Below are 24,209 nucleotides of genomic sequence, written 5' to 3' on the forward strand. Positions count from 1 at the left end.
CAATAAGTCAAATACGGATGATCACTAATAAATATAAAATAAAAACAAAGAGTTCAAACTCTAACCAAATAAGATCTCAACTCGTCTCTCTATGTGATCAAGTATCAAACATCTGCAAAATCTGTAAGGGCGTTAAAACCACGCGCCCAGCAAGCCAACTCTACAAAAAGTCTAAAGAAACTTCCAAAGGAGTAGGACCCCAAAACCATAAATGCAACATCAAGTTAAACGACACATCATTTTCATTATTAAGGATATTTATGACCATTCATAAGAGTAACATGAGTACGGGACTTAACCACTAAAATATACAATATAAGTAAACACTAGCCTTCGTCCTATATTTCTCTTCACAACTTCATTACTAATCAGTATACCACCAATGACATATAAGAAGAACTTCTTGACATCAGTTCATACAGACATACAATGGACTACTCATACACCATAGTACAAAGCACAAATCGAATAATAAATAGCAAACCCACATAAGCATAACAAGCAACAATATCAATATAGCAACACAATGAAAGAGACAGACCATTCATAAAAGAATCATCACGAACAATATGTTTCAAAATAATAAACCATAGCAACAAATAGAGTTGAACAACTAACACACCAAAGCCAATATCATATAAAACCAAGTAAATAACAAAATCTACATATATGCATCATAGGTCATATATATATTCTAGCATGTATAACCAAAACTTAGACCTTAACTACACCTAATTCATCACGTAATCAACATATTACCCTTAATTATGGGAATACAACAAGTCAATATGAAATACGGGATGCACCCAAATGTATATTGAATCACAAGCACTACACCCAAGTTAGAATCCAAGGCATACAAGTAGAGAAGACCTGCCTGAAATCAATAAAAACCATATATTTAGTGTCTCCAATGACCTGAACGAATTCCTCCAACTTCCTCCAAAACTCGTCAGTTATCGTCCATGTTTCAAACCCTCCAACGAACTGAATTTTTGACGCATCTTATCATGAACCTACTACTAAACCATATACCATTGGAAAGCTACGGGAATCTTCTTTCTAAAGCACCAAACCGCATACAAAAGCGAGTTATGTAGCGAAAGACATGCCCTTTTTAGTAACATGTGATAAATCTGATTTGTATTTCGAATTTCCCCATTCAAATTAGAACAAGAGTAAAGTCTGCTGGTGGCTTTATTGAACACCCATGAGAAGAAGAAGAAGAAGTGGTTGAGCCTTATCTGTTTTCTCCTTATTATTCTTATCCAATTGGGTTTTCACGAAACAGATAGAAACTAACAGAGTTCGAGAGAGAGAAACAAACGTGTGTTCTCATTCCAGCACAATCCCATGGGTTCTATCATTTGCCAAGCATTAATCCACTGTATGGCCACTATGGAAAGTAAAATCCCAACTCAACCCAAGACCCAAACAAATTTCAAAATTTGAACTTCACATGACACACTATGTTTGCTGTCAAACAGGAGTTCTACTCATATGTTGCTTCCACAGTTCCACTGGCATTAACTCAGTTACCTTTAGTTTACGGATGACAACTCTTGAGCAAAACCATCATTGCTGACTACCACCATAAACTTACCAACAAGATTCCTAAAATACAATTTAGACCACATTGTGACTTAACAGCCACACGAAATGCCAAACCAAATACCTTTGTACAATTATGAAATCCACAGACATTGTCCTAATGAAGTTTGCAAAACAATTCAAATATGCATAAGAACAACAGAACTTAAGAATTGTAGTTACAAGAGGATCAAAAGTTATAAGCCGCATAGTATTTATAAGCACTCAGGAGCTTACATCGGGAAAGGGAAGAGACTCAGAATTAAACTACATCCTCTGAACACTCTCAGATGGAACAAGATATAAGGGTTACCATATGTATTGAGGTCTCCGGAAGGGACTCTATAGAGATACCAAATCAAAATGAATCGCTTTTCCAAAAAAAAAAAATCAAAATGAATCAAGACCAGAAAATTCTTCCCATGACCAGTGATCCACTGGCAAGACCTTGGTAATTGTTTAGCTGCAATAAGTCTTCAGCACTTTGAAGAGCAGACACTGCTACGAGAAGCTTGCAACCTAGACCCTGAAATACAACTTAAAGCTGATTATGACTGTTGTGAATAATTAACTGCGGAAACAACGTTACCCACACCAAACGGATCAATCCTACACAAAGATTGATCTTTCTCAATAGACAAGACTTCAACACCCTCCAGGCAATATCCCAACACTTCTCAATATCAAATAACAAGCATATGAAATAAAACAATCAATGTAAAAGAAGAACAAACCACAAGACGAGATATATCGTGGTTCGGCAATTTTGCCTACTTCCACACCGCGAGTTCCAAGCTTTACTAGATGTCCGAGTAACCGATTACAAGTCTCTCTCAATTCACTCACAAAGAATGAACACTCAACTCACAAAGAATTGTTCTCTTGTAATCACTCTCTTTCTTGGTTTTGGAAAAAGTTAGGTTTTCCAAAAAACTGATTTTGTTTTATACCAAAAAACCAAAAGTCGCGGTTACTGTAGCGAGGCCCGCAAAAAACTGAAGCGCTGGCATATTAAAGCCATGGCGCTGGCGCTTTTCTTTGAGCGGGCGCTTAAATCATCGAAACGGCCGTGAGAAACGAAAATTTCTCTACATTCTCCACCTCGGTGAGGTTTTAACACATAAAACCAAGCCGAACACATCCAAAGAAGATCACATCCAAACTTACCGAAATAACCGCCTAATATGCCCACACAGGCTCTTTCAAACATGTAGGATTTGGAGCAAGTCCAAACAAAGTTGGAACTTAACTCCGGTGACAACTTTCCGACATATCGCCAGGGGTTGTCATGGGTGTCTACTTTCTCAAAGTGCTAATCACCATCCTCAACGACATCCCGGTATAAAGTGATATCGGACATCAATATGCTTGGTCCGACCATGATGAACTTGGTTCTTCGCCAAATGAATAGCACTCGACTATCACAATACATACAAAGAACAATTGCGCTCAATACCCAATCATCTAGAAGACCTCGGAAGCCATAAGGCCTCTTTCATCAAATTTGCCATATACTCTGCAAAAAAAACAGTAAAGCATAGACCTCCAACTAACCGTGCACCATGCATCATAAACACATAACCGGTCGATCGTCGCCTATCTAGATCACTGATAATCAATCCACAAACCCAATCGACATAACAAGTGCCTCCACCATAAGCTAATCCCACATCCAAAGTACCCTTCAAGTACCTTAGTACCCATTTCATCGCTTCTCCCAATGTCGCTTCCCGGATTTGCCATATACACGCTCACAACACTAACCGCCTGCGGAAATGTCCGGCGTTGCACACCATAGCATACATCAAACTACCCGGACTTGCATAAGAACATTAGCCATATGCTTTTGTTCCTCCAAAACTAGGAGAGAACTTAGTGAAATAAAGGAGTAGAAACCGACTTTGCATTCTCCATACCAAATCGAAATTACTTTCACAATGTATTTCTTCCGAGATACAACTATCCGTCCGCTTCTTCCTATCTCATCAATCTCCATGCCCGGTATCTTCTTGGCTCCACCTAAGTCTTTCATCTCAAACTCGCAGCTAAGTTGAGATTTCAACTTGTCTATCTCCACCATGCTTTTGGAAGCAATAAGCATGTCATCCACATAAAGCAGGGAGATAGATGAAGTCATTACCACGAAACCTTCTAAAGTAGACACAAAAGAGTCATACTTCGCCGGGTGTACTCATGTTGCATCATGAATGTGTCAAAGCGAAACCCGCATAAATATTCAATTTGCATACATAATCTTCTCTTTCGTATCCACAAACCCTTCAGTTGTCTCATATAGATCTCTTCTTCCAAGTCCCCATGCAAGAAAGCGGTTTTCACATCAAGTTGCTCTAACTCCCAAATAGTGAGCAACTAAACTTAATAACAACGAATGGATGGAATGTTTTGACCACCAGGGGAAAATACCTCATTGTATCAACTCCTTCCTTATGAAAAACCCTTTGCTACCACTCTTGCCTTGTACCCGATCTTGTCGGATCGGGAAGGACCTCTTTCTTCTCGAACACCCATTTCACGCCGATAGTCCTTTTGCCGCTTTGGCAATAAAACTAGGTCCCATGTTGTGATTTTTATCAAGAGATTCCATCTCGCTTGCATAGCTACCAACCAATCTCATAACGACTTCCTTTGAAGCTATCCGCTCATCATCTTCGATATTTCAAGGTATGCCACTAAATCCACCAACCATAGTGTTTCACCGCTTTTCTTTAACTTGTCTCTGTGGCTAGGTCACCACTACAAGTTCGGGATGCTCTTGCTCTTCTTCCCGTTGTCGCGTGGTTCCCATGATGTGGTATCTCATCATGATCTAACCAATCATCAGAGTTCGAACAACTCGAGCAAGAGGTTGCGAACTTCATAGACTCACCATTCTCGCCCGTTTTATAAGAACTTTCATCGAAAGATAACAAAGTCTCATCAAAAGTAACATCTCTGTGAACTTGTGGGCTTCTAGACACCACAATCATCCCTTTACCCCATTTGGCGAAACTTCTAAGAATATGGCCTTCTTAGCTTGTAGATCTAGCTTGTCGTCCTCACATGGTAGTAAGTCTGTCAATCCAAAACACTCGCAAGATACTATAATCACCGTTGGGTTACGACCACACCTCATAAGGTGTCCTCGCGCATCTATAGTCGGGTAATACTGGTGACCTATTGTGCATTAACACGCCATGGACACCAAAACAAAATTAGACAATAAACATCTTCTCTTTCAAGCAAAGTTCTATTCATCCTTCTCTGCCATTCCATTCTCACGCGTGGCGTGCTCGACCGTCCAAAGATTAATACAATTCCCTGTAGTTCTTTTTGGTCCATAGGTATACTTTCACTACCATTGTCGGGGCCCGTAATGTCTTTACCTTCCTATCCGTGATTCTCAACCCTTGCCTTCCACTTCTTAAATGTCTCAAACACTTCATCTTTCATTTCATCATATACACCCACACATACAGTATGATCATCAATGAATGAGACATAATAGCGATTACCTCCCTTGAAGCCACCACGAGGTCCCCAAACATCCGTATGCACATAATCAAGGATGCACTTTGTCGAGACTGATTTCCCATAGACCTTGATGCTCCGCGGAACCCCATACTTGGCTTCTTCTGTTCTTCAAGAACCCCAAACGCACAACTCGGACAAACCGCTTTTCACTCATATGCCCTAAACGATATGCCACATCTTAGTGCACTTTTCGATCATTACTTCATGCACCCACCGCTACATCGCCATCACCGTACTACCAATCGTAGTATACAAGGTTCCATATTTTTGACCCTTCATAACAATTAAAGAGCCATTAACAATATTTAGGACTCCACCTTCTCCCACAAACTTGTGGCCTTTGGAATCAAGGTACCAAGAGAAATAAGACTTTTCTTTAGCTCGAACATGTCTCACATCGGTTAGAGTCCTCACTACACCATCATACATCTTGACCCATAGTTCCAATTCCTACCGCCTTACAAGCAACGCCATTACCCATTAAAAACGGAACCACCATCAATGCTCTCATAAGAAGTAAACCACTTTCTATTAGGGCACATATGATAGGAACATCCGAATCAAGAATCCACCTCTCGGTCATATAGTCTTGTGTGGACACACAAAGATCTAACTCATCCTCTTCAGAGCCACGGCATAATTTGCCTCAAATTTTGCCTTTACCTTTCTTTCCACCATCTCTTGTTCTCTTTCTTGGTGGGGACAATTACTTGCGTAATGTCCTTTTTCATTGCAATTGTAGCACTTACATGTTTTAAAGGCTTCTTTGACTTGGACCTAGAATTATCATTACTTGAATAATTACGTTCTTGCCACTAGCCCCCCGACTTGCATCAATGCTATTCTCTACACGTGTTCTTCTTCATTAACTCATAAGAAAGAAGAGCACTCAACTTCGTCAAGATCGGCGACTTCTCTCTCTCATGAATGTAGTCATTAGATGCTCATAGCTTTCGGCAAGGAGAATATTAAACATGCCGCTTGATCCTCATCATCCATCTTCATACCAACATTCAAATAATCCGCTAGGCGTCGACGGAACTCACTCACGTGCTCTTGCATCGTTGAACCATCGACCATCATGTACCGATAAAGACTCTTAAGGTACATCTTGTTCGCTCATGCTCTTGGTCATATACATATAAGAAATACCCGATTTTCTCCCATCACACTATACATGACCTCATTAGCAAGACATAACCGGATTGATGAACAAGCTCCAAGATCGAACTCTTCCCAATCATCATTACTCATACTTCGCTTTAGATTTAATCCCTTCAAAGCCTTAAAAACCTTTGTTGGATGAGGATGTCCTTTACTTGGACTTGCCAAATCCCAAAGTTATTCTTCCCATTAAACTTCTAATTCAAACCTTTGCGTTTGACATCTTGGGAGCCATCTTTCAAGTTACACACAATAACTCAAAAAGAAACAGTTTCACCTCGAATTTAATCGAACACCTTGTCTACACAAATTTTAGTACTAAACTCAAAATCCTAGTGGTATACCTACGCCCCGATACCAATTGTTGTGAATAATTAATCATTAAACAACGTTACCCATTACCAAACGGATCAATCCTACACAAAGATTGATCTTTCTCAATAGACAAGACTTGACACCCTCCGTGCAATATCCCAACACTTCTCAATATCAAATAACAAGCATATGAAATAAAACAATCAATGTAAAAGAAGAACAAACCACAAGACGAGAGATATATCGTGGTTCGCAATTTGCCTACTTCCACAATCGCGAGTTCCAAGCTTTACTAGATGTCCGAGTAACCGACACAAGTCTCTCTCAATTCAATTCACTCAAAAGAATGAACACTCAACTCACAAAGAATTGTTCTCTTGTAATCACTCTTTTCTTGGTTTTGGAAAAGTTAGGTTTTCCAAAAACTGATTTTGTTTTATACCAAAACCAAAAATCGCGATTCTCAGAATTAAAAAAGACTTCGGCCTATACAGTATTAAAAGCCATGGCCTGGCGCCTTTCTTTGTATCTGAGTAGTGGCGAAGTCGCTGCTTCTATCGAAGGCGCTTTCCCGACCGTGAGAAACAGAAATTTTCTCTACAATGACCTATGCATAAAAAACATTTATTATATCCGTAACTCCATGTACAATCGTCAGAATTTATTTGATATTGATTCTATAAACAATGAAAAACTCTTGTTGAAATACTAAATTTCATCAACCAGTAAAAAGCATGACATTTGATGTTCTAATGAATAGTCAATCTACCATGTGAGTAAAAAACCAACCCATGGACTTGGTTAATAATCTGAGGAGACCAAAGAGCTAAATGCTAAAAGTATATCACAAGATGGAATAGTGAGTAAGTTAGAAACTTAAATTACCACCATACCACCAATAATCGCAGTGGAATTTACATTTACACTTCATTGAATGAAAATAATTGTAACAGTACAGTAGAAAACCCTGCATGGCAGGAAAAAACTGGAATGAACTGTAATAATGGAATGGGAAATAGAGAGGACAGGTTAAGCTTTGTACTTACAAGTCTTAACCTTAATACTTTATATGAACTCAAATGCACAATTCGAATCTCTAGCAAGCAACTGTAACTCTTCGGGAGCACTTCTTCCCATATTGTACTTCCCCAGGAAATGTGGGCATGTTGTCACTTTAATAGTCAGTTTATCCATGACTCTTGCACTTTTCATCAAAAATCTAACAAACCACATCTCATTATTTTTCCACGTAAAGTATTTGATGTGAACTAACTTCAGGTGTGACAAAAAAGAACGTGGAGTTGTTCCCATTAGTCGACCATGTCCTTTAAATGCAACTTGTTTAATTCCCTGAAAACACACACACAAACAGAAGTTTATAATGGTGATGACAAGAAGATTAATGCATTACAAATTCAAAGACAAATGAAATAGAATCCAGAATTTACATTGGGAAAGAACATAGATTCAATATTAGGCATGTTGCAGAGGAAATCTATCAGTTGCCTTCCACTAGGAGCATCAATTCCTGAAGCACGCAGCTTCACTCTCAGACAAGTCAAGCGAGAAAGTGAACGCATATGAGCCGATAAATCTGGATGAGAGAGAATCTAGAAGTACCAATCCGAAAATATCAGTATCGGAAATTGACAACACTTAATACAACAGTTATTCATCTCACATGCTATTAATGACTCTATGAGAATCTAGACAAGCTAGGAAAGGCAAAAGGAGGCTTACCGGAATACTTTTACCGGCTAGTTGTAAATCCTTTACATTATGGATCCCACTAAGAAGTGAACCCAGATTGGGAACAGTTTCATTAGAACAACTTAAATGGAGAAATGCATTAGCAAGAGATGATAGGTTGCATAGAAAATACTCGTAAGAAAGACAACTTTCTAACTCAAGTGATACAAGACTTTCTGCATAAATCTTTACTTTGCAATCACGTAAACCAACATTCCACCAGTCTTTTATTTTTAACTTCTGAAGTTTGGGAGCAGAAATGTGGACGTTCTTGATGCCCAACCATGTACAACCCTCCAAGAGGCATTCTTCTAGAATAGGGAAAGTTAAATAGACATCCTGAGTCGACTGCTCACTAGAAACAGGGATAAATATAAGATGCAGAACCCTGAGGTTTGGAAAACAAGTCGAATCAGGAATGTTCACCGACACATACATTTTTGTTTGAGAAGCCCAATCAGTACCAAGTTTCAAAACTTTCAATGATTCAAAATTAAAACGGCAGAAGGGGAACACATAAGGACGGTCCAAATTAATGGAGAGAATGAGCTCATTAACATTACACCTTATTGCAGTAGAGATCCATTTGTTGACGTAAGATATATCAAATTCCATACATGAGAGCCTGAATTTGAGTATATTTGAAACATCAAGGAGAGGCAGCACTCTGTCTACAAAGTCAATAAAGATCAGCTTTCTTCTCAATATGTTCTTTCTCGCAAATGAGGAGGAATATGAAAGCTGTTCACAAAAGTCAAGGTTGTGGATTCCCGTCCAAAGGTACTTCCATCTTGATGATAATACACTAGTACCAACAGCGTATTTTGTAGGAAGAAAGGAAAGGATGTAATGAAGAATATTTTCAGGTAAATTGCTGATTCTATCACCAATCTCACTACTACTCTGCCCTTCAAATGTTTTTTTCACTATAGAATTTTCTGATGAATCACTTTCATCCATGATATACTGCAATATCAACACCAGAAAAGACGTTAATAGAATAATGCGAGCAAAGACCAAATATTGCAACAATGAAAACACATGAAACCTAGAAAAAACTTCAAAAGACATAGTTTAACATTTGATAGGTTTCCAAAGGATAACTAACCAATACAGATTATTCAGAAAATTTTTACCAAAGTATCAGCCTTACCTAGCATGTTCCCAAAATATAATAATAATAATAATAATAAAAAAAAAAAAACTTGTTGATTAATCCTACAAAGAAAATCTAAAACTCCTGTAACCTCGACGCAACAATATAAACTAAAATGGGCAGTGTTAAAATTTCCAAATAAAACATATAAAATGGTTTAAATCTTGCAATTCATGGTTTCTCAAGGAAAAACACCTACACATATTATCGCTCACAAAACTTACATGTGTACCAATGTATCAACCTTTTGAATAATAATCCCAAAACATACATTCAACCCCTAAAAAGTTTTTAAGAAAGTAAAAAAAAAAATGTGTTGTTCGAATATTTCTAAACGCAACCTAACTCAAACTCAAGGCAAAAGGTTTGTGAAGTATGGTGTTATATGGAGTTGTCATAACTGATGTAGTGGGCGGCGTAAACTGGACAATGGTATAGTAGTCATTCATTTTGGTATGCATTAATTCAAAAAATGTATATGTGTGGATGCGACAGGTATGAATTTGAGAGTCTTACCTTATATAGTTATGCACTTATGCCCATAGTTCTTTCAATTTTCGGAACGGTTTCATTAAATTTCTAAGTTGTATTCGAATTTGATAATTCGAATTTCATATTTCGGTTCGATGTTTTTTGAAAACCAAATTCACCGGTTCCGTTCGAATCACGACTATGCTTATGGTTTTTGAAGAGAGATTTGAGAGAAGACGGGGATGTCCATCCAAACCGGACCGGTTTTCCAAACCCGACCCGTTTTCGGGTCGGATTCGGATTGAGCCGTCTTTTGTTGAAAAATGTGACCAAACCCTATTCTAATCCTATATTTCGGGTATCCATCAGGCTTGGGTTCGAATTTCGGATAGAATAAAACCCGGTATAAATGAAGAAAGAAAACAATAAAAAACTTTATTTGAAATATATATCTATATTTTATTCTTTCTTCGGCTATCCATCAATCTTTCAAACAAAATAAAACTTCTAATGAATTTGGAAGTAATTATCACCTATATTCGGACATAATTATTTGATATGATTTAAAAATTGATGAACTCGGAATGAACTATAAACACATGATCACGTGCAATTACTAAAAAATTGGAAATCCCAACATAAATTGTTTCATAATCCAATATATTAAATAACTCATCATTGTAAACATGAATGAGATCATAATCCAAATATTTATCTAACTCATTCTTTTATATGGGATTAGTAGCATGCAATTGAAATCGGATTTGGGGTTCGGTTTCGGTCTAGATTCGGTTTCGGGTTTTAACCGTTTTAACAGATTTAGGGCTAAATTCTCAAGTCGGTCCGGGCTTAGAAAATGTGACCAAACTCCATCCTATGTATTTCGGTTTGAGTTCGGGTTTGGATTTTGTCAATTCAGTGCGGGTATTTTGTTCGGGTTTTGGGTTGGGCAAGATGGACATCCCTTGGTAAAGAGGAAACTGTTTAAAAGAGGGCGGGAAAGTCTTTTAGTGAAAAAATGAGCGCGAACGAAGCGGGAAAAACAGTTTTATTTGGTTTTGGGCTAATTTCCTGTCTCCAGGAGGCATACACAACTTTCTTTGGGACACAAAATGTAAAGTCAAACTCCTTGGTTTCTAGTTTCTACACCTTGATAATGTGGACCAAGTGAGAACAGAAAATCAATTGCATTTGCATTCTCGTCGTCTCACGGATAATCAACAAGGAAATGTGATCAAATTTATGAGTTTTGCTCAAGCGTTTGGAAGATGACAATGAGGCCAGAACTATGCATATGGCCATATTGAATGAGTTCAAATACAGGAAATTTTCTCATGTTGTCAGTAAAACATGCATCATATATAACACAACTGTGAATGGAGAAAACCAAGCTAAAGATTTTACACCGCCATAAAAGCAAGTCTTCAACCCCACAATCCAATAAGGTGCCTCTCTGAACGCAATGTTCTCAGATACCAACATACTGCTTCCACTAACGCCAAGACCATCAGTCCATCAGCTTCACTTACTGAGACCTCCTACATTGTACATATCGCTTCCACTAATGTGAAGGCCAACAGCTTTAGTTACCTTGAACTTTTGAGCAACTCCAACATAATCCACTGCCACTGACAATGCCAACATGATCCCTGGAATACACTGAGAGCACATTATAAAGGTGAACCACCATATTTCTAACATAAGAATATTTATGGCTGTTGTCGTTCTAATGAATTAGAAATAAAATTTGTAAGTCTTATTACAGGAAGCAGAGAAAAGGATAACTACTAGCATAGGTGACAAAATTTAATGTCAAATAACCCACCAGGTGACTAGGTAAGGCCTAAGCTTTGCCTTCGCTTCAAATCGCACCACATATATGTGGCAAGAGGGCATAATGTGAGTTCACCAAACTCACTTCCACGAATCATCCTCATGAAATTTACATTACACCACACCAGAGTTGGTCTGTAGTCTGAACTTCAACTCGAGTCTCGAGGGTTACCAAGTAACGTAGACCCAGTGACAACAGAGAACAATTCATTTACATTCTCATTGTCTCACAGATAATCAATGAGGAATGTGATCAAAATTTTAAGTTTCGTTCAAAGGTTTGAGGGAAGACAACAAGACCCTACACTCCTAGGTAACACTAGTGTGAATGGAGAAAAAAAATCGCTCTAAATTTTACAACATAAAAGCAAGTCTTCAACCCCAGAAATCTAATATGGTGCCTTCTGTTCTCGGACAAAATGTTCTTTAGATGTCGGGTTCTCTCATACTGCTTCCACTAACGAGAGACCATCAGCTTTAGTTACTGAGACCTCCTACATTAGTACATACCGTTAACGCCAAGACCATCAGCTTTAGTTACTGAGACCTCCTGCATAGTACATATTGCTTCCACTATCACCAAGGCCCACTTTAGTTACCTTAAACTCCTGAGTAACTCCAAGAGATTAACCACTGCCACTTAAATTGCAAACATGTTCCCTGAAATACAACTCAAAGCACCACATTATAAAGGTGAACCATATTTCTCGTACTAGAAAATCTATGGACGTTGCCATTCTAATGAATTAGAAATCAAATCTATAGTAGTCTTATTACAGGAAGCAGAGAAAGCATGACTACTGGCAGGTGACTTAATATTCCACGTTGATTTCTCAAGGAGAATTAATCCGCCAGGTAACGCCTAAGATTGGACTTTGCTAAACCACCTAAGGGATGAGACCGCACCACATAATGCTACTATTATATGGCAAGAGGGCATAATGAGAGTTCAGACAAACTCAGCTCTACGAATCATCCACGTAAAATTTACATTACACCACAGCAGGGTTGGTCTGGAATTCTGGATTCTGAACTTGAACTCTAGGGTTACCATATCTGTCTTAAGTGAGACTTTAGCAAACAGAAGCATATCTAAAAAGTAAGCTCACAGCCCTTTATAGTTTATACATATGCTGAAACAAAAAGGGACAAAATTCACATGAAAAAACAAAGGATAGGAAAACTAAATAAAAAAAGGATTGATAAACCAATTGGCACTTACAAGTCTGCGAAACAACGCTTTATGCCAAGTCAAACACACAATCTGAGTCTCTAGCAACCACCTGTAACTCTTCAATATCCCCCATTTTTATATTGGACCGGCTCAAAAAATGTGGGCACGTTGTCACTTTGATTGTCAATTTATCGACGACTCTAGTACTTTTCATCAAAAATTTGACAAACCACATCTCATTCTTTTTCCATGAAAAGGATTTGATGTCAACTAACTTCAGGTGAGAAAGAAAACATATTGGAGTTGTTCCAATTATTTGACCATGTCCACTAAATGGAATTTCATTTATGCCCTATGTTTGAACAAGCAGCAACAAAAGAATCAGAAGCATGTAGTCATGACGATGAATAAGTTAAAGACTAAAAGGAAAACAAATAGAATAAAAAGTTACATGGGGAAAGTATATAGATTCAATATTAGGCATGTTGCACAGCAAATCTACAAATTGCCTTCCACTTGCACCAGTGCTCCCAATTCCATATCCGTACATCAACACACTCAGATGTGTCAAGAAGGAAAGTGAACGCATATGAGCTGATACATTGGGGTGCGAGAGAGTCTAGAAAAACCAAACAAAAGTATCAGTACTTGAAATCGACAAAAATCTAAAAACCAGATGCATTTGCCTTACGTGATATGAATGATTCTAATATAATCTAGACAACTTAGAATACACAGACCAGAAACATACCCGAATACTAGCTACAGCTAAGTGCAGATTCTTTAAGTGAAAGATCCCTCTAAGGAGTGGACCCAGACGCTTAACAGTTCCATTATAACAAGTTAGATGAATAAATGCGTCAACAAGAGATGACAGGTCGTGTAGAGAATACTTATAACAAAGACGACTTCTGAAATGCAATGACATGAGACTCTCTGCAGAAACTTTTATTTCACAATCACGAAAACTTCTGCTAGTCCACCCATCGTCTATAGTTAACATCTGAAGCTTGGGAGCAGAAATGTCAATGTTCTTGATTCCCAACCAAGTACAACCCTTTATAATGAATTCTTCCATTGTAGGGAAGCTTAAGGAGACTTTCTGAAGGGACCGGTCAAAAGAGATAGTAATATATTGAAGACGCAGAACCTTAAGGGTTGCAAAACAAAACGAAGAAGGAATACTGATCGAAACTACAGTTTCTGTTTTCGAGAACCGCTCTGAACCAATTTCCAGAACCTTCAAAGATTCACTGGTGAAAAGGCAAAGGGGGAACACGTAACGGCAGTTCAGTGAAATAGTTAAAAGGAGCTCTTCAACATTACACTTTTTTGCTGTAGTGATCCAGCGGATAATGTGAGCTGCATCAAATTCTCTACACTTAAGGCTAAACTTGATTATATTCGAAACATCAAGGAGAGGCAGCACTCTGTCTACAAAATCAATAAAGATCTGCTTTCTTTTCAATAAATTATTTCTTGCTCTAGATTTGGAATATGAAAGCTGTTCACAAAAGTCAAGATTGTGGATTCCAGTCCAAAGGCACTTCCATCTATTTGATAACACACTAGTACCAACAGCATATTTTGTAGGAAGCAAGGAGAGGATGTAATGAATAATATTATCAGGTAAATTGCTGATTCTATCACCAATCTCTCTGCTACTTTGTCCTTGAAATACTTTTTTCATTTTAGAATTTTCCATTGAAGCATTTTCATCCATGATATACTGCAATATCAAGAATGGAAAAAATAATAAACTCAGTTAGTAGTCACTAAGAAATTATCTTAGGCATTCATTCAAACATATATATGTGTGGACGCAGTTAGACATGTATGCGTTAGAAAGAAAGAACAAAATGAAGTTTCAGAGTTATACCTATGACTTCTTCAGACGATCATTGCCAAATGAGAGAGAGAGAGAGAGAGAGAGAGAGAGAGTGATTACTGGGGAAGGTAAAGAGAAACTGGACGAAAATAGCGCGCCAGAAATGGGCTCCAATAACGAAAGCGGGAAGCGAGAAGGAGAAGGGAGGAAAGACTGAATTTGCAATCGTTATTTTATTTATTTTTCTTTTTCAGAAGTTCAGATAAACAGTTCAAACAAACACAAGGTTAACAAGTCTGTCACAGGAACTCACAACTCAAAAACCTATTTGGGTTTATCCAAAAAAAAAAAAAAAAACTTTTGGGGGATATTTTACATACAAATATCGGGATAGATATATTTAAACTATTGATATTTATTGATATATCATGTATATTTATTTAAAATATAATGGTAAATATTAAATAAAATTATTATCTAAATAAAATATCACCAAATCACAATATATCATAATATATCAAAAATATCAAAAATATCATTGACATATCACTAATATTTGTAGTTGTATATATCTATAAACTTATCACAATATTTATATATCTTTTGCTGAAATTTTGATATTTATCGCGATATTTTATACTATTACAACACGATATTTTGTACTATAGTCACAACACCCACAAATGCTATGTCTCAACTAAGAATCCCATATGGTGCATTTGCCTTTGTGGCTCTCAATCTTTCTACATACTGCTTCCACCAACGCCAAAACATGATCACCTTAAGTTACCTTGAACTCTTGAGCAGTTCCAAAGTCAACTAAAATCTAAAAGGGTTGATTGTGTTTTATTTGTATGTATTTGGGGGAGATCCTAATTTTCCCATCTAGTAGGGGGAAATCCTAATTGGCTTATTATAAAGGGGTATGATCCATATAGAACACAACTCAAGAATCTGCCAACCGACCACAAAGCTTTGCCACAAACAATCCAAAAAATAAACGCACACCAATTAATATTTGTATTTTATGGCAAGAGTGCATAATGTAAGTCCAGACTCACTAAAAGTCTAAAACGCGGCATCCAATTGAGAATTATATCACACCACACCAGAGCTGGTCTAAGCTACACCAAGATTTTTACCATATGACTTAAGTGACACTTTAATAAACAGATAACCCTTCAAATAAGTGTTAAAGTTATGAAGGATAAAAACTGACGTGAAATTATGGAAAGATAAATATGTTTCAATATGGAAATTGGTAGTTACACGACTGCAAAATAATCCTTTATTCTAATTCCAACACACAATTCGAGTCTCTAGCAAGCTTCTGTAACTTTTCGATATCCGTCCTTTTAATACCGTGCGAGATTGTCATTTTGACAGTCAGTTTATCCACAACTCTTGCACTTTTCATCAAAAATTTAACAAACCACATCTCATTTGTGTTTCCTGAAAAGCATTTGATGTCGACTACCTTCAGGTGAGACAGAAAATAAGAGGGAGTCTTTCCAATTATCCGACCATGTCCCTTAAAATCAAGCAGTTTCATTCCCTATGTTTGAAAAGAAAAAATAAAATAAAATAAAGGGTTAACTAGTATTACCCCCACTAGATGAGCCAATTAGGATTCTACTAGATGGGAAATTAGGGTCTCCACTAAATACACACAAAAAAAAAAAATCAAAGTGGGTTGACCAAATTTTTTTGTGTGTATTTTAGGGAGACCCTAATTTCCCATCTAAAAAGGGAAATCCTAATTGGCTATCTAGTTGGGGGTAACACTAGTTCACCCTAAAATAAATCATAAGTTTATAAAAATTATGACATGAAACGTAGGAATTAGAAACTAAAAAGGAAAATGAGTAAACTAAAACTTACTTGGAGAAAGGAAATAGATTCAACATTAGGCAAGTTATAGAGAAAATTTATAAATTGCCTTCCACTTGGACCATTAAGCCCAATTGCTGGACCGTACATCTTCACACTGAGATGAATCAGGGAGGAAAATGAAAGCATATGAGCTGAGACATAGGGGTGTGAGAGACTGTAAGAAAACAAAATGTATCTACCAAATTCATGACCATGGGGATGACATGTCTCAAAGACCGAGGTAACTTAAGAAACCAGGGAGTGAGAGTACAGGATATAGGCCACCTGTATTTGAGAGGCAAGAGTGGACGGTTAGCTGTTATGAAACTGGTGAGGTGGAGATCGTGGAATCGAAGCGCTTAAGTTAGGAGTATAAGAGAGAGAGAAAGAGAGAAAAGAAGAAAAAAAGAAAACCGAGAGAGAGAGAAGAAAGAGGTCAGAAGATCGAGGTTTACCTAGGGATTTCAAAGGTTGTAAAATCTGATTATACATTTACCGCCACCGGGGACACACGAAAGTGACCCACGGTTTAGAGACAAGAAGAAAGCGGTTATAGGATGGCAACGATGACTAAGAAAGGGAGAGGGAGACCAAAAAAAAAGAGAGAGGGAATCGATGAGGGAGAGGCTCGAAAGTGTGGAGTTGGAAGAAACACCGAGAGGAAGTTCAAGACGCCGACGGCAGAGGCAAACCGTGACTCTTGCGGGGAAGAAGTAGCGAGATTGAGGGAGGAGAATGAAGATCTTAGAAGAGAAAGGGAAACTACACAAAGAGGGAGGGACTAGAGAGCCGGAGAATAGCGAGATGGGGAACAGAGCGAGGAAGCCTCCTCGGGGCCAAGAGGTGATCCGAGGGAGTCAATGCCGAGGTGATCCAGCGATGATTGAAAAGGATAGAAAATAAGTCGGACGGCGGAAAAAGAAAGCCAAGGGGTGGTGAGGAAGGTAGTAGTCGGACTTAATCGAACTCCGCTATGGATTCTCGCTTTGGAATTCGAGGTACCAAAGAGGTTTACGCAACCGGTGGTTCGAGCGATATGATCGGAAGGGTGATCCCGGACCACTTACACCATTTTAGGCAGCAGATGCCGCCAAGAGGCAAGAGAGTAAGTATGACGGACTCACGCGCATGATGTTTCCGCTAGTCCGAAGCGGGGAGCTTCGATTGGTATTACCGATTGACGCCGCTAAAGATAAAGAAGTTCGAGGATTTGGAGCAGGGCATTCGTGGACCATTTCATTCATCGAAAACGAGAATAGTGGATATCGCGGACCTCTTCAATGTCAAACAGAAATCCGCCGAGACGCCGAGGGAATTTTTGTGTAGGTTCAAGGAGGAGACGCTTGAGTCGAGAATTTGATGAGCACACCGCAAAGAATAGCATTCCAAAGATGGGTTGAAGCGAGGTACTAGAGTCCATGAATCAGGTCCAAAATCGGTCAATCCGCGACGTTACATGCCGCGATCCAAAGGTCGAGAAATACATACGATATGAGGATATACCGCAGAGAACTACTAAGGAGCCTAGGAAGACGGAGAAATCGGTGCATAGTGTAGGGTAACGACCGAAAGACGAGGAGGAAAGGCCGCGCCCGTGAAGGGGATCTTACAGGAAGAGACACACAAAGTCGAGAGGTCGAGATATAGCGAGGAGAGACACTCGCGAGAGAAAACCATACCGGATATAGCGACAACTCCTTTGAACAAAACTTTAGAGGAGATATTGCCGCTAATCAAAGGGATGCAGTATTTTGAAGGTCCGGTAAAGCAACGCCCTAGAACCGGAAGAGAAGCCGCTTTCGCTGGCGTACCACCGATCCAAACCACGTAACCAATGAAAGTGTTTCGCTTTGCGATGGTTGGTAGAGAGAATGATAGAAAAGGGGTTTGAAGAGTTCATCATCGGGAGGCACATCCGTCAAAGAAGCGCCGGCCGTAGCGAGGATCCTAGGAACCATCAATGTCATTTTCAGTGGGGGAAACAAGAGGGAAGGAATGCTCACCGACAAAGTCGAGGACGCCCAAATCCCTTACGCCAGATAAATGAGGTCTCGAAAGCATTCCGCGACCAGCCGCCGGGGCCACGGAGGGGATGGTAGGATAGAATTCTCACCAAAAGGATCCGAAGCGGTAATCTCCCCACGAGGATGCTACCGGTGATAACAATTGCGATGGGTAATTACATGGTGAAGAGGGTGTTAATAGATTGCGGAAGCTCGGTTGATTTGTTGTTTAGCGGTGCTATGGAGGAAATGAATATTGAGAAGAAACAATTGAAGCCTCCCCTGACCAATCTGTTTGATTCAACGGTAGCATGACCGAACCCATAGGGAACCGGAGCTACCAAGAATCTGCGAGGTCCGGTAACGGTGTTCACCCGCTTTCATGGTTGTGGACTCCACATCGCAATTCAATGCCATCTTGGGAAGGAGATGGATTCACAAGATGAAGGCAATTCCATCCACCTACTATCAAGTGATCCGCTTCCCGACTAAAGGGAGGAATGTAATGAGATAAGAGGAGACCAAGCCGCGGCTCAAAGAATACACCGTGGTGGTTCGAGAGTTGATCCGCCAAGCACGCATGCGGGCTGGAAAGAGGGCGGACACGGGCGAAGCAATCACAGATCGCGTAACGGTCCCGCAGAGCGATTGCCAGGGGCGAAGACAATGGATGAGGTGGAGACAGATGAACGTAGTACCGGAGAGGAGGAGAAACCGGTGTCTATTGGGGCCGATGACGGAGAGTTGGAAAGCAAAGTTGACCGCCTTTGTTGATTGAGAACAACGATGTGTTCGCGATGGTCCGTGGAGGATCCGGTGGACTGGATCCAGAATTTGCTTGTCACAGGTTGCATATGAGAGAAGGGCCAAGCCCATCCGCAAAAAATGAGAGGCTTAAAGCCGCAGTATGCGCAGGGATATACCGGAGGAGATACATAGGTTGAAAGCGGGGATTATTCGCGAATGCAAATTCACGGAATGGCTCTCCAACATTGTCGCGTTCCAAAAAGAATGGAAAAGTAAGAATGTGTGTCGACTTCACGGATGTCAATTTACAATGTCCAAAAAGATTGTTACCCAATGCCGGATAGACGAAGTTGGTGGATCGGATCAGCGGAGTTTAAGTTCTTCTTCATGGACGATCTATGGGATACAATCAGGTGTTCATGTATGAGTCGGACCAAGACAAAACCGCGTTTATAGTAGAGGGGAGTTTATCGTTATACCGAATGCCTTTCGGCTTGAAGAACGCCCGGGGCTACCTTCGGAGGATAGGCGAGAAGATGTTTGAGAGCAAGATCGAAGGGAATGGAAATCTACATAGATGACATGGTGGAAAAGAGTATGACCGAGGAGGAACATCCGGAGGGATTGAAGGAGACGCTTTGCAATATTACGGACATACAAGCTGATGTTGAACCCCGACAAATGCACCTTTGGGGTGACGCCGAAAGTTCTTGGGTTACATCGCCACATACCGCTGAATAGAAGCAAATCCGACCGCATCGGGGGCTTTGGTAGAGATGCAATCACCCCAGATGTGAAAGAGGTCCGAGGTTGGCGGAAGAATCGCTGCTCAACAGATTCATTTCAAAATCCTCGGACAAGTGTAGACCTCAGTACACGCTCTTTATGGAAAACAACGGACTTCAATGGACCGAGGCGTGTGAAAAAGCTTTCCAGGAGTTAAAGGTTTATTTGGGAAGAGCCCCTATCTTGTCGCGACCAGGGCAAGGAGAAAAACTGTATCTGTACTTGGGGGTGTCGGAGTACGCAATCAGCTCCGTGTTGATAAGGGTGGTGGACAAGATAGAGAGGCCGGTGTATTTTCAGAGCAAAACCATGTTAGATGCAGAAACCAGATATAGCAGGATCGAGAAATTCGCTCTGGCGTTGGTTTTCTCAGCTTTGAAACTAAAACCGTACTTCGATGCTCACTCGGTAGTGGTGGTGACAAATTTACCACTCAAACAGGCCCTGAAAGCGGAAAAGTCAGGAAGAATGTTGAAGTGGGCGGTAGTCTTGAGTTCATAATGACATAGAGTACCGTCGACAAACAGAGAAGGCATTGTGCTATGGCAGAATTCCTGGCAGAATTCCCAGCCGAGGACCCTACATGGGGAGAGGAAATGGTTATGGAACGAGAGGGCGATCCTAGTCATGACCCATTCGACCCTTGGGATATGAGAAACGGGTGGAGGGTCTTTGCAGATGGATCCGCCGACCGACACCGAAGCTGGATCGGGTGGTGTTGGTTACACCGGAGAACAACCGATTAGAATTATCGATGAAGTTGGGGTTCGCAGCCTTCAACAATGAATCGAGTATGAGGGTGATGATAGCGGGGTTGGAAATGGCCGCTGATCTCGGGGTGAATGAATTAACGGTGTATTCAGATTCCAATTTGGTAATATGTCAAATGAACGGAGAGTTTGCGGCCGCGCCCCGTGATGGCAAAATATTTAGAGGTATTACGAGAAAAAGGCTAACAAGTTTACTCAGATCAAGTTCGCCCACCTGGGCGCGGTGAGAACCGACACGCCCGATCGCTAGCATATGTTCTACGCGGTAAAGTGCGGAACCGAGGGGCGAAGCCGTCGAAATTAAGTCTTGAACAAACCAAGCACGCCGAGGGTGAAACAGTTTGGGAGTCACCGAGAATGAGACAGGTGGAGGGAACCCATAAAGAGTTTCCTTTGGCGGGGTCGAGATCGAGGACAAACGGGAGAAAAGAATGGAACAGTGTCTCAAAGATACACTCGATAGATGGTGACTTATACGACGCGAATGTCACCGGACCGTTATTGAAATGCATCGGGCTTAAAACAAAGCGTAAGAGGTATTGAGTGAGATTCATGAGGGGATTAGGAGAGTCATTCTGCCGGTAGAGACGGCGGCACATCGATTATTATCTCAAAAGGTATTTTTGGCGCACATGAAGCGGGACGAACGGAGTATGCCAAGAGGTGTGAGAAATGCCAAAGATTCTCACCGCTGATACATGCTCCTGCTGAGTCTTTTCATAAGGTATTCAGCCCTTGGCCTTTCGCCATGTGGGCCGATATCGTTGGACCGCTCCCCTCGCCGCAAAAACGAAGGTTCGTGTTGGCCGCGACGGATTATTTCACCAAATGGGTTGAGGGTGTGGCACTGCAGCAGGTTAAGGAGGAGCAAGTCAAGAAATTTCTGTGGGAAAATATAATTTGCCGATTTGGGCTGCCGCATACCATAATCGCAGACAACGGTACTCAATTCACTGGGGGCAAAGTACGCGAATTCCTCCAAGCATTCAAGGTGAAGCAAGGATTCTCAGCTCCTTACAATCCAGAGGGGAATGGTCAGGCAGAATCCTCTAACAAGACAATAATGGATAATTTGAAGAAGAAGTTAGAAGATCGAAGAGGGGCGGGCGCACGAAGTTGAATCAAAAGTGCTATGGGCGCATCGAATCAACACCCAATTTAACTTCCACTCAAGAGTCGCCATTTGCCATGGCCTATGGAGGGGAGGGCGATTCCCGTAGAGATGGTGGAGGCGACAACGAGAACCAGAGCCGTAGAGGGAGGAGTCAATGAAGTTATTTTAGCTGCGGACCTGAACCTTACAGAGGAAAGGAGGGATATGGCGCGCATCAAGTTGGAAGAGTACCACAGGAGATTGCAGAGGCAGTATGACAAGAGGGTGAAGCCACGGCAGTTCCTGTGTGGGGACCGCGTTCGAGAAGAGTAACCCCACCACCGTAAAAAAGAGAGAAGGATTCGAAAGTTGGGGCCCAACCGGGAGGGGCCATACACCGTGGGTCGGTCGAAGGTCGGGCCGGACCTATCGATTCTGAGATCACGGGCGGGGGAGGACATCACGAGACCTTGGAACATAAGAATGTTGAAGAAATTTTATGAGTGATGCTTTGTACGCTTTTATTTTAATTAAAGACAAGCTCGAATCAACAGATTCTCATCTAAGTGTATGATGATGTTATGTGTCGCCCATGCCGCCATCGAATCAAAAGTAATCGAGACCAAAGAATTTGGCAGTGTAATGGCCGTGAACACTCAAACCAACTCCAAAACCGAAGCTGCCCCAACAGCCTCCACGGTACTGTAGAGACAAATGGAGGGGACGAGCCCTTCGTGGACGATGAGGTCCAAAACAACTGGGGCAAACCGAAGCGCCCCCAAAGAGCCTCATGGCTGAGAGAGATAACGGAGGGGACGAGCCCTTCGTGGACGATGAGGTCCGAAACCAACTGGGGGCAAACTGAGCTGCCCCCAAAGAGCCTCACGGCTGAGAGAGATAACGGAGGGGACGAGCCCTTCGCTGGACGACGAGGTCCGAAACCAACCGGGGCAAACTAAGGCTGCCCCCAATAGCCCCCACAACCGCCGAGAGACAAGAGATGGGAAGCCATCCGCGGATGCGTGGTCCAGAAAACAAATTTTGGGCGGATGGTATGCGGCCCAAAACAAATTGTCACGCATAGCCTAAGCATAATATAGTTGAGCAACTTGGAAAAATATTTTCCCCAAAAATATATGGAATACATCGAGATTGGCAAAGGTTTGAGCCCGCTGGGAACACCCAGAAATACGGGGCACGCATAATATCCAGAACACCAAGTAAAGAACAAGTATATTACAAAAGATATTGAGCTATAAAACAAAGGGTTGAACTCCGATCACTGCTCCTCGGCGGGTGCGGGAGTAGAGGTGTCCTCGGGCATCTCTTTCTGGGTGAGCCTTCGATATGTTCACTACCTCATCGCTGGCCACCGGATAAGTCTGGCGGCCTTGTCGACAAAATGGAGGGAGGTAGCAGTGGATCGGCTGCTTGGTCAAGGGGCAGAGGCGGCGAGGGAAGAAGTCTCCCAAAGAAATAGCAGCGATGCTCGGCCATCCGACGCTTGGCCTCCCTAGCGATTTTCTTTTACGCTAGAGTGCGGAAGCGGTCGAGAGGCAGCCGCCGTGGATTGGGTCAAGGGTGGTTTCTTGCGGCGGCCTCCATTGCTGCCTTCTCACTAGTCGGTTTAATTGAAGGTCCGCTTATTTGATGACGGAGAGCCCCTTCAGGACCTTATTGTCGCTTGGTGCCTTGAGGGCAGCGATATACGAGTCATCGCGTTCTTTCTCCAAAATTGGCATATTTTGCCTTCCACCGTCCCCCGCCCATGGATCTCCGCTTCACCGCCTCCGTGGTGTCCAAGGTATTAGTCAATCCCCGATGACGAGCCTATATCCGTGCTCACCAACACGAGAGAGGAGTTAGAGGTGACACAAAGTAATGATGCAAGGCAAGAGAATCAAGATGAGACTCACCTTCTCCCACCCAAAGGTGTAGATGGCGGTAGTGGCGGCAAAACGCCCCGAAGTCACCGTGAGGCTTGATCTCGTGGAAGATGGGATGAGAAGAATAGAGAGGCACCACCGCGGCATTGTCTAAAGCGGAGTCTCTAGTGGTGACGGGCGATCCCCGCCTTGAACTCGGGATGCCAGATTTCAGGCCCAACGGGCACGGGATCCTTACCAT

The 24,209-nt window shown here is 41.2% G+C and overlaps 1 protein-coding gene across 7 annotated transcripts; it reads right to left on the reverse strand.

Moving 5' to 3' along the window:
* Positions 1–1,785: 1,785 nt before the first annotated feature.
* Positions 1,786–15,312, reverse strand: LOC147482899 (F-box/LRR-repeat protein At3g58900-like). Of its 7 annotated transcripts, none has more exons than XR_015205117.1 (6): positions 14,863–15,311; positions 13,735–14,712; positions 13,435–13,602; positions 13,032–13,335; positions 12,320–12,469; positions 11,208–11,625 (listed from the first exon to the last, which is right to left on the reverse strand). XR_015205117.1 is itself a non-coding variant. In XM_086578133.1 (5 exons), the coding sequence occupies exons 2-4, from the start codon at positions 9,307–9,309 to the stop codon at positions 7,666–7,668; spliced, it is 1,416 nt and encodes a 471-aa protein (XP_086434259.1). In that variant the 5' UTR covers positions 9,310–9,315; positions 13,032–13,169; the 3' UTR covers positions 1,786–2,116; positions 7,647–7,665. The 7 variants fall into 7 exon arrangements, 5 of the variants coding, with proteins under 5 accessions (XP_086434259.1, XP_086434260.1, XP_086434258.1 ...); XR_015205116.1 differs by having other exon boundaries at positions 11,802–12,469; XM_086578133.1 differs by lacking the exons at positions 11,208–11,625; positions 12,320–12,469; positions 13,435–13,602; positions 13,735–14,712; positions 14,863–15,311 and adding exons at positions 1,786–2,116; positions 7,647–7,950; positions 8,049–8,210; positions 8,341–9,315 and having other exon boundaries at positions 13,032–13,169.
* Positions 15,313–24,209: the final 8,897 nt, after the last annotated feature.

This window comes from Coptis chinensis, chromosome 8 (assembly GCF_015680905.1).
Source record: "Coptis chinensis isolate HL-2020 chromosome 8, ASM1568090v1, whole genome shotgun sequence".
In the NCBI taxonomy this organism is placed as follows: Eukaryota; Viridiplantae; Streptophyta; class Magnoliopsida; order Ranunculales; family Ranunculaceae; genus Coptis; species Coptis chinensis.

Excerpts from the sequence above, each read along its gene's own strand:
- LOC147482899 (XM_086578132.1), bottom strand. The coding sequence starts at position 14,706 with ATGGATGAAAATGCTTCAATGGAAAATTCTAAAATGAAAAAAGTATTT. Across the intron at positions 13,603-13,734 it reads TAGCTGTAGCTAGTATTCGG|ACTCTCTCGCACCCCAATGT; the intron begins GTATGTTTCTGG and ends TGGTTTTTCTAG. Across the intron at positions 13,336-13,434 it reads AATCTATATACTTTCCCCAT|GGCATAAATGAAATTCCATT; the intron begins GTAACTTTTTAT and ends GTTCAAACATAG.